Genomic DNA, 15,769 nt, shown 5'->3' on the forward strand with positions numbered 1-15,769 from the left:
TACCAGGAGGAATTATTGAGATACAATGTGGAAAAGAAATAAGGCATGCTGCTAAATCTAAACAAATATGAACTATAAAAATGTTTTGATATCAAGGTAGAATTAAAATTTCAGACTGTTGGGGGTCAGTGAGAAAAATGTGATAAAAATGTGTCTGGTTTATTCAGGAATAAAAGAAAATATAGATTAACTTAAGATTTTATTAAGAAAAATATGATTCTCAGTGCATATTGTAAGGTAACTGTAAAAATACTGGAAAAAGAATATATAGTTTTTAAACCTATGGAAGACAACCATAGAATAAAGAAAACTTGATCAACAGAAAGCAGGAAAGGGGGAAGACAGCAAACACAAAATACAGTGGTAGATATAAAAACACGCATATCTGTAATCACCATAAATGTGACTGGGCTAAACTCATTTATTATGAGACAGAGACTGAGAAAATCTGACAAGAGCAAATACTTTGTTTTCAATTCTTAAGAGAAAGAGGTATTATTATCTTGCTGAAATGTTACATTTACTATGTTGTTATGTCATCAATTGGTATACCCATAACTTTAAAACAAAATGTAACATTATAACAATTGTAACTATAGATGTAACCAGCATAGGAGCACTCAATATAGAAGGCAAATACTAACAGACATAAAAGGAGAAATTGACAGTGACACAATAATAGTGGGGGACTTCACCCCACTTTCATCAATGGACAGATCATCTAGATAGAAAATCAATAAGGAAACACAGGCCTTAAATGCTATTTATACAGCATTCCATCCAAAAGCAGCAGAATACACAGTCTTTTCAAGTGCACATGGAACATTCTCCAGGATTGATCACATCTTGGGGCACAAAGCAAGCCTTAGTAAAGTTAAGAAAATTGCAGTCAATATCAAGCATCTTTTCTGACCACAGTGCTGTGAGATTAGAAATCAACTATAAGATAAACACTGGAAAAAAGCACAAACATGTGGAGTCTAAACAACCAATGGATCACTGAAGAAATCAAAAAATACCTAGAGACAAATGACAATGAAAACAGGATGATGCAAAAGCAGTTCTAAGAGGGAAGTTTATAGCAATACAATCTTACCGCAGGAAGCAAGAAAAGTCCCAAATAAACAACCTAACCTTACGCCTGAAGCAACTAGAGAAAGAAGAACAAACAAAACCCAAAGTTAGTAGTAAGGAAAGAAATCATAAAGATCAGAGCAGAAATAAATGAAATAGAAACAAAGAAAACAAGAGCAAAGATCAATAAAACTAAAAGCTGGTTCTTTGAGAAGATAAACAAAATGGATAAACCCTTTGACTCATCAAGAAAAAAGTGGAGAGGATGCAAATCAATAAAATTAGAAATGGAAAAGTTACAACTGACACCACAGAAATACAAAGGATCCTAAGAGACTACTACAAGCAATTATATGCCACTAAAATGGACAACCTAGAAGAAATGGACAAAATCTTAAAAAGAATGGAACCTTCTAAGACTGAACCAGGAAGAAATAGAAAATATGAACAGACCAATCACAAGCACTGAAATTGAAAGTGTGATTAAAAAATTCCCAACAAACAAAAGTCCAGGACCAGATGGCTTCACAGGTGAATTCTATCAAACATTTAGAGAAGAGCTAACACCCATCCTTCTCAAACTCTTCCAAAAAATTGCAGAGGAAGGAACACTCCCAAACTCATTCTATGAGGCTACTGTCACCCAGATACCAAAACCAGACAAAGATACCACAAAAAAGAAAATTACAGGCCAATATCACTGATGAACATAGATGCAAAAATCCTCAACAAAATACTAGCAAACTGAATCCAGCAATAAATTAAAAGGATCATATGCCATGGTAAAGTGGAGTTTATCCCAGGGACACAAGGATTTTTCAATATCCACAAATCATTCAGTGTGATACACCACGCTAACAAAGTGAAGAAAAAACCCATATGATCATGTCAATCCCAAACTCCCAGTCTATCCCTCCCCCACTCCCCCTGGTAACCATAAGTTCATTCTCTAATTCTGTGAGTCTGTTTGCTTTCCAAATAAGTTCATTTGTATAGGTTTTTTTTGGATTCTGCATATAAAGCAATATCATATGATACTTGTCTTTCTCTGTCTGACTTCACTTAGTATGACAATCTCCAGGTCCATCCATGTTGCTTTTCAATGGCTGAGTAATATTCCATTGTTTCCATATATCACTTATCTGCAGAACCAAAAAAAATGATACAAACGAACTTATTTACAAAACAGAAGCAGACTCACAGACATAGAAAAACTTATGATTACCAAAGGGGAAAGGTGAAGGTGGGGAGGGATAAACTGGGATTTTGGGATGGACATGTACACACTACTACATTTAAAATAGATAACCAACAAGCGTCTGCTGTGTAGCACAGGGAACACTGCTCAATATTCTGTAATAACATAAATGGGAAGAGAATTTGAAAAAGAATAGATACATGTATATGAATAACTGAATCACTCTGCTGTACACCTGAAACTTACACAACATTGTAAATCAACCATAGTCCAATATAAAATAAAAATTTTAAAAAAAGAACACACACACAAAGTAACAGAGCTGCAAGGAGGAGTTGTCATATCTATAGCCTAATCAGAGACTCTAATATACCTCTTCTTGAAAACTTACAGTTCAAGTATACAAAAGAAGAAATGAACAACATACTTCATTAGCATTTTTATATATGTATTCCTATTTTATATATGTATTCCTATTCATTAGCATTTTTATATATGTATTCCTGTATATGTACATAGGCATAGAATAGACAGTCTGTTCAAACACACATGACATTTGTCATGGACTACACAAAAGAAAACTAAAACTAAACACCTCAAAAAAGTATCATAGATGATATTCTCTACAACACAATACAAACAGAAGTAAAAATGAGGTTACACAAACTTATATGTCTGGGTTTTGTTTTTTAAATAATTAGTCAAAGATGAAATAAAGTAAAACTACAAAACATTTAGACCTGAATGAAAATGAAAGCACTATGTGCCAAAAACAGAGAAGCAACTAAAATGAAACTTAGAGGAACATTCATAGCTTCAGATGCATTTCTGGAAAAACAAATAAAACTAAAATTTCAAATCCAAAAGCTATAAGGACAACACAGTTAAGACTAAAGCAAAAAGAAATCAAATAGACAAAACTTTGACAATGGGAAAGCCTCAAATAGTCTCATGCATTTAAAAATGGGCTGTAACCTCAGATATAGATGAATAGTATAAATCTGTAGTTCTCAAACTTCACAGTTTGAGAACTACTACAGAAACACCTGGAGAGTTTATTAAAGCATAGTTTGCTGGGCCCCACTCTCAAAGTCTTTAAGTCAGTAGGTTTGAGGTGGGCTCAAGAATTTGCTTTTCCAAGCAGTTTGTTTCCCACTGATGATGCAGCTGCTGGTCCTGGGCCCACACTTTGGAAACCATTGCTATAAACCAACTTACAGCAATTACAAAAACCTAGTTGAAAAGGATACTATGAGTATGGGTCATGAAGAAAAAGAAGACCCAACAGGATTAAAAAAAAAACACAAAAACATTAATTTTAAATCAAAATCAAAATCCTACTGTCACCTCCTAAAATAGGCACCAGGCCCAAAATATTTTTATGGGTGAATCCATGGAAGAGATCATTCTCATTTTATACAAAACATCTGGAGTACAGAAAAAGAAAAATACCTGAATCACTTTACAAATGAGTTGCTTGGATACAGAAATTGAAGAAACAAAACTATATGCCTCTATCACTTAGTAACATAGATGCAAAAGGATCCGAAAATTGAATCCAATATATCATGACCAAGTAGTATTTATTCCAGGAAAGCAAAGATATATTTTAAAAAATTGTGCCACTCATTAAAAGCATATAAAGGATAAAAAATCCTATGATTATCTCAAGTATTAATGTTATTGAATCAGGAAGGAATAGAAAATCTGAACAGACCGGTTACGAGTGAGGAGATTGAATCAATAATCAAAAATCTCCCACGAAAGCAAAGACCAAGAGCAGACAGCTTCACTGGTGAATTTGACCGAATATTTAAAGAAGAATTAACACCAATCCTTCTCCAACTCTTCCCAAAAAACTTCAGAGGAGGGAACACTCCCAAACTCATTTTATGAAGCCAGCATTACCTTGATACTAAAGTCAGAAAAAAACACTACAAGAAAAGAAAACTACAAGCCAATATCCCAGATGAATATAGATGCAAAAATTCTCTAGCAGCACATTAAAGGAAAGGAAGATGTAAAATTTTCTTTGTTTGCAGATGATACAATTTAACCAAGGAGGTGAAAGATCTCTATGCTGAAAACTGTCAAGACATTGATGAAAGGAATCCCATATTCATGGATTAGAAGAATTAATATTGTTAAAATGTCTATACTACCCAAAGTCGTGTATAGATTCAAAGCAATTTCTATAAAGATCCCAGTAGCATTTTTACAGAAATAGAAACACAATCCTAAAATTTATATGAAACCACAAAACCCCCAAATAGCCAAAGCAACTCTAAGAAAGAACAAAGAAGAACACTTCCTGATTTCCAGCTGTATTATAAAGCTATAGTCAACAAACAAGGTTGTACTGGCATAAAAATAGACACATAGAGTAACAGAACATAATTGAGAGCCCAGAAATAAACCCATACATATACAATCAACTAATATATCCAAAAGACAGTCTCTTCAATAAATGGTGCTGGGAAAATTGGATATTCACATGTAAAAGAATGAAACTAGACCCCTACCTTACACCACTCACAAAAATTAACTTGAAATTGATCAAAGACCTAAATGTAAGACTGGAAACAATAAAACTGCTAGAAAAACACATAGGAAGAAAGCTCTTGACATGGGCCTTGGCAGTGAGTTTTTGCATATGACACCTAAAACACAAGCAACAAGATCAAAAATATGTGGGACTACATCAAACTTAAAAGCTTCTGTGCAGCAAAACAATCAAAAAAACGAAAAGACAACCTATGGAATGAGAAGAAATATTTCCAAACCATATATCAGATAGGGGTTAATATCAATATATGTAAAGAACTCATACAATTCAATAGCAAAAACAAAACAAAGAATTCCACAAATAATTCAATTTGACAAATGGACAAAGGAACTGAATAGACATTTTTTCCAAAGAAGATATTCAGATGGTCAACAGGTACATGAAAAGGTGCTCAGCCTCACTAATCATCAGGGAAGTGCAAATCAAAACCACAATAAGATATCAGGTCCTGCCTGTTAGAACGGCTATCATGAAAAAGACAAGGGATAACAAATGTTGGCAAGGATGTGGAAAAAGGAGAACCCTTGTGCACTGTTGCTGGGATTATAAATTGGTGCAGCCCTATGGAAAACAGTATGGAGGTTCCTTGAAAATTTAAAGATAGAACTACCATATGATCCAGAAATTCTGCTTCTGGGAATATATCTGAAGGAAATGAATATACTATGTCAAAGAGATATCTGCACACCCACATTCATGGCAGCATCATTTACATTAGCCAAGATGTGGAAACAACCTAAGTGTTCATCAACGGATGAATGGCTAAAGAGGTTCATATATGTTTATATATATATATATATGTATATGTATTTACACACACACACACACACACACACACACACACATATATATATATATATATATATATATATATGAACAGAACATCATTCAGCCAGAAGAAAGAAGGAAATCCTGCCAATTGTGATGACATGGATGGACTTTGAGGGCATTATCCTAAGTGAAGTAAGTCAGACAGAGAAAGAAAATACTGTATGATCACTTGTGTGTGTAATCTAAAAACAAACTTTGAGACTGGTGGTAAACACAGGCAGAGTATGGGCAGTGGGAAAATTGGATGAAGGTGGTCCAAAGGTACAAACTTCCAGTTATAAGATAAATAACTACTGGGATATAACATACAACGTGATATCTATAGTTAACACTGCTGTATGGTAGATATGAAAGTTGCTAAGAGTAAATCCTGAGAGTTCTTCTCCCAAGGAAAAAAAATTTTATTTTCTATATGAGATGATGGATGTAAACTAAATTTACTGTGGTAATCATTTCACAATATATAAGTCAAATCATTGTGCTATATACCTTAAACTTATCCAGTGCTGTGTGTTGATTATATGTCAATTACATTTCAATAAAACTGGAAAAACTTCTGAAATAGTTATTAATACGAGTAGAACCACAGGGAAAAAGAGAACTCATCCAAGAAGGAATCCTATCTAACCTTGAGCAAGTCCTAGGGCCCTGTAATTTTGATTAGGTAATAACCAAGCATGCCATTCTTTCTTGCTGGCTTTGCAGTAAATACCCTGTCTGATGTGTGAGCCCTCGTGTCTGTTTTTGAGGGCATTAACTCTGAATATCTGTGCACTTCTCTGATTCAAGTTGGACCTTTCGTTCTCCCAGGAGCATTCATACCTCGGTGTAATGAGGAGGGCTATTACAAAGCCACACAGTGCCACGGCAGCACAGGGCAGTGCTGGTGTGTGGATAAATACGGGAACGAGCTAGCTGGCTCCAGGAAACAGGGTGCTGTGAGCTGTGGTGAGTAAGGCCTGCTGCATCAGCCCCCAATGACCTCTGGTGACTTAGAGGTACTCACTGTATGAGGATCTGGGCAGAAGAATTTGTAGAGGTCGTTATGGTCTACAGTGAGTGAGTTTACAATGGAGATAAAGTAACCCTGAAATCACATGAGATAATGCATAGCTAGTTTTCCGAGTGCCAGGAGCTCACTATGGCCAATGAACTGGACAACAGTTTTTGACAGTCAGAAACGGTTGCAGGCAAAGAGTGACTCAGATAGACCTCCCAACAAGGTAGAAACATCTCAAGAATTCTGGGGCTCATATCAGAATAAAGCTTATGGTCCATGCCAGGTAGACAGGGATGCTCTCATGTTCAGAAGGTAAATTGCATGATTTTGCCCTACAGTTAAGGAAGTCGTGAGGCATAAGCAGAACCTAACCTCAGATCTTTTCTTCCTTCTTAATGTTTCAGAAGAGGAGCAGGAAACTTCAGGGGATTTTGGCAGTGGCGGCTCTGTGGTCCTGCTGGATGACCTAGAGGATGAATGGGAGCTGGGACCAAAGGACAAAGTGGGGAAGCTGCGGGTGCACGCCCGGGCAGCGACGGAGGATGATGAGGACGAGGGCGACGAGAAAGAGGACGAGGTCGGGTACATATGGTAGTTCCCACGAGGAGGAGGACACGAGGTTCGCACAACACTGCAAGTCACTTCCTGTTCCTGCATTTGTATCTAAGACTCCACGGCACATGGCCTCTTCTCCGTTGTTGCCCTCTCTACCCAACCTAAGGTTCGGAAGACAACTCCTTGTTCCCGGAGCGTTCTGATTTTGCATACGGCGTGTGGGAAAAAGGGTGTTGTGTTTTGTTTTTTAGACAGGGGAAGGCTGGCTGAATTAGAGCCTCCTTCCCTCCCGTGAGTTTTTTGCAACAAGCATGTGATTTATGTGGGATTCTGACAGTGCAGGGAGCCCCTACCCTCAAACGTCAAAGACCCTTTGCGATCACCGACACTGGTGGTTAGTACAGCATGGTTCCCGGCCTTACCGTGTCTAAGTGCTTTTCTTGTGTCCTGTAGATGTTGTGGAAAACACACTGCACTGTACCTTGTTCCCAGTGCCCCCCACCACCCCTGGTGTCTATTATTACAAATCAGTTTTTCACATTACTCGATCTGGCTTCCTACAAACAACAGCCTTAATTCAGTCAAGAGTCCCTCTGGGGAACTGATCTCCTTTATTAGAAAAGGTGTCTGGATGCTTCTCTCTGTACGTACATAAACATGGAAGTATGTACAGAAGAGACTATACACACCTCTCGAAAAAAAGGGTTTGGGTATCTATTAAAAACTCATTTGAAAAACAATTACACATTTGTCAGCTTGTCCAGACCTGGATCATCATTTCTGGAATAGGAAATGTGTATCAAAGTCCTTTTTTGCACTAACAGTTGGCACTTGTAGCCTGCAGACTGAGGAGGCTGCTTCCGTCTGCGGCAGCAGAGTTATTGGAAGCCTCTTTGATTTGGATAAGCCTCTGTCTGCCTAAATTGCTTTCCTCGCAGAAGCCATGCGACTCCCACGCGGGCAGCTCCACAAGCCATCTCTCTCATTTCAGCTCCAGCGCCCCTGGGGCTTGCAGCAGTCCTGTCTGCGGCAGGCCCCTCCCTTCCTACCTACTCAAGGGCTTTTTCTAAGGCATGTACACATACCCTCTGCTCTCTGAGAAGACAGTCCCTCGCTGTTCCTTAGCAGAAGAAAATTCCGCATTCTTAACTCCATGTTTCAGTGTTGCCGCTCTCTAGCCACACATCATGATGACGCTATAAAAGCTCTAGAGATTTTTGATCGCTCATCATTTGCAAAGAATCTCAGATGGAAGCCTAGAAAGAACTCCACGACAGCACGTGGGAAGCCAGGGCTAGATTTTCAAGAGCTAGTCCTGCCCTTATCCCCTCCCCGACACAAGTGTCAAGGTACTAATGAAGAAAGCCCTTTACCATTGCGTTTCTTTTCCCTAAGTTAACTCATGATTAGAGTCTATCTCCAAATTTGGTAGGGTCATCATCTCTATAGTCTTTAGGATTTCTCCCCCTATCAAGCTGGCCCCCGTACAAGTACCAAAGAGTAGTCTTCAAAGTGGCCCCATTTAGCTCGGTACAGGGCCTTAAGCTCCTGCCCCACTCGGTTTCCACCCACATGGACGCCCTCATCAGCCAGCCAGCAAGGATCTCTTGCCCACATTTGTTTTTCTTCCCTTCCCGCACTCCAGCTAGTCCACAAGGAGACCACGTAAACTCAGGCGAAAAATATACTCTGCCAAACCATGATTACAGCGGCAGCTGACCAGCCCCTGCTCCAAACTGACCATTTGTTTATACTTTACCAGCCCACCTCAAACGAGTATTTTCCAATCCCTGCATTGGCCAGACCCAGTGGCATTATCCCTGGACTTGGCTAAGATGGGACATGAACTTACTTGATATGGCAAACTCATTTGGCCTGATAGAGTGAGTACAGCCAGGACCCTAGGTAGCGGGTGACCACAGGCAAGCTCTGTACTGGGATCTCAACTCCTTCACCTCTGTTTCAGTTTTTGTTTTTGTTTTTTTCTCACTTGAACAAAACTCTGAGATGATAATTTAGAAAACAGGTGCTTAATTGCAGTTAAATTACAATCGAATGTATAAAAGAATCGAGACATATTTTTAAAATCTCAGTTTAGACCATCAAAGAAAACCATCGTTACTATCTCCTCTGAGCTTGGAAAAGTGCACAAGAGAACAAATTAAAATCGACAAATCGATTTCACTTAGAGAAACTTCTAGGAACAGAGTGAACCACACTGATTTTAATTTGCCTAATTATCTTATGACAAGTGTCAAATTAAGATGACACTTAAAGATCCTTAGCATTAACTTAATGATGGAGAAGAGCGCTCCCTAGTCAATTCCCAGGAAGGTAATGAGATGCTCATTTTCAGAGACATTCCGAGAAGGTATTTTGATTCATTAAAATATTAAATAAAAAGCCCTCCTAAGACTGGAACCCCAAATCAATGGAGCAACATTAACGCCACTTTTCATGCCTCGCTTTGGCAAGACAGCATTAGATTTTTTTAAAGGTACTTTGCATAAGTAGTAAAGATTTGATATTTTAGTTACCTCATCCTTAGAAGAAGAATTTTTGCTTTCCTCTTTCTTGGCAGGAGCCCTTTAGCTAGTGATGGAGTATACATAAAAATCTTGATTAAAAAAAATAGTACTGTGATAGTCATTCCCTTGTTGGAGACAGATATGGAGTTGAAACTTCACTGGCTCATTTTTGGAACCTCCTCAGTAAATAGTTATATTCTTATTCCATAAATGGTTCTTTTATTTGATGCCATTTCCTTGGCATCTTAGTTAAGCCCCAGAATTTTCTTCCACAATGGTTAGTTGTCTAACATATTACTGTCTTTTTGTTTCCGTGAACATTCTAGGCATGGGAATACCTTCACACTGAATTCGAGATATTATATCAGGTCCTCCTCCTTTATGCCCATTTTCCCATGCCCAGCAGTGAATGACAGCGTGTCTGTCCAGGTCTGCCCCTCTCCTCTTCACGGGATGCCATCTACAGTTCTGTTTAGTTTTTACCTTGACCACACTGTACAGTAACATCCAAGAGCCCTTTCTACAGTGGGTGGTTTTGGTCTTTTTATACCTTTTTCTCAAAGTCACTGATGTTTGTCTCTGTTCAATGTGTAGTATTGTAATGAGAGCCCTCCAAATCCTGAGTGTCAGTTTGTTGTCCCTATTGTAGATGAAATAGCGAAGTAGAACAACCTAGTAAATTCTGAATGCTTTCCCACATAGACTTATCTGGAATGTGAACACGACTCTTTGGTTAATAGTAAATGCTTAACTGTAGTCCTGAGTAGGTGCATTTCTGTCTGTCTCAATAAATTTTAATTTGTCTGCAACATCTGAGTGTTTGTCTTTTGTTAGCTTGCACATGCACTCGCCAGGCCATGTCCACACATGACCTCTGGAGAAGAGTATGGGCAGGTCAAGGGGATCACCAACACAGGGCCCTCTGTGAGGCCAGCCTGCTGGTGGTCCAGCCTGTCCTGACCCCTCTCAGCACACCCTGGCACATCCATGCCCTGTGCCCCCTCAGCCTAGAACCTTCTCACCCGACCCCTCTTTCTGCCGCGTTCTCCTCTCTCAAGCCACAACTTTCTTACTTAGTCCTTATCCATCGGGTTTCACTGTTGTCATCCTGTTTGCAACCTTAAGCTTTTTCAATTCTTCTTCTTCCTTCCCTCCCCAGTCAGTTATTCTCCAATTCTCTTGGGAAAAACAAAAAACAAAAAAACCTCGTTTACAGGGACTCTGAGATGTCCTCAGTTTATGGCTGAACACACCAGATGCTTGTCAAACATCAGAAAACACCCAAATTGCAACAGGAATTATTTCCTTTCCACCTTTATCCACATTAAAGCCAGGGTATCTATGACTTAATTATACCCTGAGTGAGTAATTTCACCACCAACCGAGGTAGAAACTATCTTATGAATAATTCTAATTCTTTACCCAATGGACTGCATCTTACAGACAATTTACAGATTGACAGTTCAAGGAAAGGTGCTTCATAAATCCACAAAATAACTAAGGTCAGAAGAACAGTGGCCAATATGAAGCCTCCAGGGTAGGTACAGGGTACCTTAAAGAGCAGCTGGCATTTGTGGACACTCCCAAAATTCCTCTTAAGTCATCAGATTTACAGTCAAACCCCACATGTCTCCTCAAGTTGTGTCTTCATGGAAGCCACCTCTGTCTGTTAAAGGCCAGGACCAAAGGAATCTTAGTTATACAGCGTGAGTAAAAAGGTCCCAGCACCTCTCAAAATTCTGGATCAGTTTTCAGATTTGCTTTGACAAACTGATTCAAGGAAAGAGGAAGATTTCAAAATTTATTCATTCAACAAGACTTTAAGATTAATTAGAAAATTTGTAGATATATAGATTAATATATGATGGATGGATGAATGCCACTATGGGCAGACACCATATTCAGTGCTAGGAATATATCAAGAAAAGTGAATAAGACCTAGGGGGTCCTGCTCTGTAAAGTTATCTCCTTGAAAAAGACAAATAACTGTTACAGTATGGGTTGATGGATATCATAGTTGACACCAATAGCTACTGCAGCCTTGTTTAAAGCTCACCTTTCCTGATTTCTCATATCCATCATTCCCTGATTTTCATCCTACCTCTCTGGCTATTCCTTTTAGGTCTCCTGTATTTCCGTTTCTTCACCCAGTTCTGTTCATACAGGTGTTCCTCAGATCTGTGTCCCTGGCCAATTCCTCTTTAATTTTACATGCTTTCTCTAGACAAGCTTATCTACGTCAGTGATTTCAACCAACTCCTCCACTTGAAGAAGCCCCGGTCTATGTTTCAAGTGCAGGTTTTGATTCCATTCTGAAAAAGTCACCTGACATTTAGGTAATTCTACTCAAATTTCCCATTACCACCTCAATTTTAAACCTTAAAACATCAAAATGATAGAATGAAATATAGAGTGAATATGCCTATGAAAATAGGAGTCAGCAAGGCTTCTTTAAAAACAATTCCTAGCAAATGTGAGCCATAAAGGAATAGATTAATAAATTTTCCTCCATCAAAATTAATAGCACGTCATGAACAAATTTAAAAGATAAACGAGAGACTAAAGAAGATAATGAGGACATAAAACAGATGAAGGATTAGGATATAAAATTTTTTAACTCCTACAAATCCATAAGAAAAATAGAATTCAACAGACTAACGGGGAAAGATAAAAACAAGCGAGCCATGGAAGACACACAGATGGCAAAGAAACCATGCCTAACCTCACTCATGATCAGAGAAACACAAATTAAGCAATGATCCCTCAGTTTCACTCAGAAAAAAATCATGATCATGTCAAGTGTTGTTGAGAGTGTAGTATAAGGAACACTCTTACACACTGTACAGTCCAATCAGCCATTGAAGGGCAGTTTGGTAATAACTATGTAAGTAAGAGTAAATACCCTAGGACTGAATAATTTCACTTCTCAGTAATTACTCCTAGAGGGAAAAAAATCACACTAATTTACAAAGATATATGTAAAATGTATGTATAGCCATTGTACCATCATTTGTTAGAACAGGAAATTTGGTACAAAACTAAGTATCCATCAGTGGGCACAATGGGCAACTCTATGCTCTGGAATACTATGCAGCAGTCAAAAACAATGAAGTAATTTCATATGCACTGACTTATCAAAGCTTCTAAAACATCAATTGTATGAAGAAACAAATCAAGTGATAGAGTATGAAATATGTAAGTTAGATATATAAAAGGTTATACAGTCCACTTTCTCTGAGTAAATATGGAAATACACAAAGCAAGGTCTGAAAGGACACACACCAAGCTGGTAGCAGTGGTGACCTCTGAGGAAAGGACTGGGACTTGGTCTGATCAGCCTCATCTCTATGTTTCACTTTTGCTTTTTATCATGAAAGCAATACACCATGTCTTGTATGATTTCAAAATAATTCATTAGCTTCCTCTTCAAGACTTCTCCTCATACACTCCTTGACTTCAGGAATAGCACCACCATCTACCCCTCTCTCCCCAACTCCCAAACGGTAATAAGTCACCGAATTCTTTCAATTCTTCTTTCTAAATATCTCTTCCTCTCTGTCTCACCACTGCTGTCATGCTTCTGACCACCATCCTCTCTCTCAATTGTCTTGGGAATTTTTTAACCAGTGACCCTGCTTTATTCTTGCCCAGCTCCAATACATCTTACATGCTGCTTCTGCCAAAGTACTTTATTCTCAAAGGCAAATCTGATCATGTCACTGCCCTACTAAATTTTCAAGGTTTCTCATCACTGTCATGACCAAATCTAAATTACTTGGCTTGGCAAATACACTCCTTTGTAATTGATCCCTTTCCACCTCTTTGTCTCCTTGCATTCCTCACATCTCAAATTCTAATCTTTTTCCCAAGCACCTCCACCCTTCTCAAGCTTCTGCCTGTGTTCCTGATAGTTCCTTTATCAAAACAGCCGAGGAGTACCAGCTCAATTATTATTCCTCTAGGAACCCTTTTCAATTACTCTGAGAATTACCAAGCACTCCTACCCTTTTCTCTAGAACCCTGTAACTCCAAACCAGTGCTTGGTAACTGCCATGTCCAATTTTCTCATCAAATATGAACCTTTCAAAAGCCAGAGATAAAGCAAAATGACAGACTACGAAGCTCTAAGCCATCATTCCCCCAGAGAGACATGAAAAATAACCCAAAACTGGCTAAGATAACCTTATAAGAACGCTAATAAGTGGTTAAAGTCTACAACAACGAAGTGAACACCCAAGCAATAAAAAGCCACATTCAAAATGGTAGTAAATTCCATGGTGTTTTACTCGCCCTGAACCACTGCTTCCCCAGTTCATAATGGTCTTCATCTGGAGGAGGTGGCAGCAGAGTTCCTAATTCTATCCCATGAATCAGAGGGAACAAAAAAGACCTTTTCTGCAATATTCTTACCTATCTTGGGGCTTCCTAAAGGACAGGACTTTGTGATGCCTAACTCAAAGATCAGGCAGGGAGAAACAGGTAGCACTGCTCATGAAAGCTGCAAGGTACTAGAGACCTGCAGATACCTGAGACAGCAGAGTATGGGTAAAGTGAAGTAAACTCTTTGGGACATTTAAAAGCAACTGTGTACATAGGAGAATCAAAAAGTGCTGCCCACAGGCCCAGACAAAATGCATGCTCAGCTAAGACACATGAGAAAACCTTACATCTTCACCTTGGACTGATCCCAAGCCTCAGATATGACCAGTTAATTAGTGAAGGACTTCCCTGGTACAGAACTGGTATGCAAAGTCTGAGAAAGGTGGATGTTTTTTTTCAAATGCCCTATTTTTCACAAGGTACACAAACTATCAGGAAAACATGGTCCATTCAAAGGAAGAAAATAGGGTGGCAGAAATAATCCCTGAAGAAGCAAAGGCAATGGAACTTAAACAACTGTCATAAATATGCTGAAAATGCTAAAAGAAAACATGAACAAAAGACTAATGGAAACAAGGAAAATGATACATGAACAAAATAAGAATATAAACAAAGATAGAAATTATATATATAAAAACAAATAGAAATTCTTGAGCTGAAAAGTAGAACTGAATAGAAAATTTCAATGCACTGGTTTGACAGCAGATTTGAGCAGGCATAAGAAAAAAAATTGGTGAAAAAAATCAAATTAGGACATATGACATCATCAAGTCTGAGAAGCAGAAAAAAAAAAATGAAGAAAAGTGAACAGAGCTTAAGGAACTTATGAAATGCCATGAAGTAGACCAGTATATACATTATAAAAATCCCAAAAGGATAAGAGAGGAAGGGGTAGAGAGATTATTTGAAAAAATAATGGCTGAAAATGTGCCAAATTTGAGGAAAGACATGAATTTGCACATCCAAGCAGCGCAACAGACTGGAAGTGGGGTAAATCCAAAAAGATACACACCAAGACACATCATAATCAAACTACTGAAAGAGAGAGAATCTTGAAAGCAATAAGAGAAAAGTGATTCATCACATACAAGGGATCCTCAGTAAGATTACCAGACAATTTACCACCAAGAAACCTTGGAGACCAGAAGACAGCGGAATGAAATTATTTAAAGTAACAAGAAAAAAGAAAGAAACATAGCAACAAAGAATTCTATAACTAGTAAAAATATCTTTCAAAAAAAATTAAGACACTGTCAGATAAACAAAAGCTGAAGGAATTCATTACCACTAGACCTGTCCTATAAGAAATGTTAAATGGAGTCCTTCAGGTTAAAATGAAAGGAAGCTAGATGGTAACTCAAAACCATATGAAGGTATAAAATTCTCTGGTAAAGCTAAATACATGGTCAAATATTTTTTAAAAGTATTGTCGTAATTTTGGCTTTTAACATTTTTATTTTCAACAGTATTTAAAAGACAAATGTATAAAAATCATTATAAATCTATGTTAATGGGTACACAATATAAAAGGATGTAATTTGGGACAAGAATAGATAAAGGAGAGGTAAGAAGCTATAAAAGGGTAGAGTTTTGTATGCAAGTGAATTTCAGTTGTTACCGATTTAAAATAATTTTTA

The 15,769-nt window shown here is 38.0% G+C and overlaps 1 protein-coding gene across 1 annotated transcript in view; it reads left to right on the top strand.

The window, feature by feature from the left end:
* Nucleotides 1-10,561, top strand: part of SPOCK1 (SPARC (osteonectin), cwcv and kazal like domains proteoglycan 1) — a 550,417-nt gene extending 539,856 nt beyond the window's left edge. The window contains exons 10-11 of the mRNA XM_060008793.1: nucleotides 6,480-6,617; nucleotides 7,074-10,561. Of these exons, the coding sequence (XP_059864776.1) occupies nucleotides 6,480-6,617; nucleotides 7,074-7,264 (329 nt within the window). The 3' untranslated portion in view covers nucleotides 7,265-10,561. The remainder of the gene's footprint in view (nucleotides 1-6,479; nucleotides 6,618-7,073) is intronic.
* The last annotated feature ends 5,208 nt before the right edge of the window (nucleotides 10,562-15,769 follow it).

Source organism: Delphinus delphis, chromosome 3 (assembly GCF_949987515.2).
Source record: "Delphinus delphis chromosome 3, mDelDel1.2, whole genome shotgun sequence".
Lineage (NCBI taxonomy): Eukaryota > Metazoa > Chordata > Mammalia > Artiodactyla > Delphinidae > Delphinus > Delphinus delphis.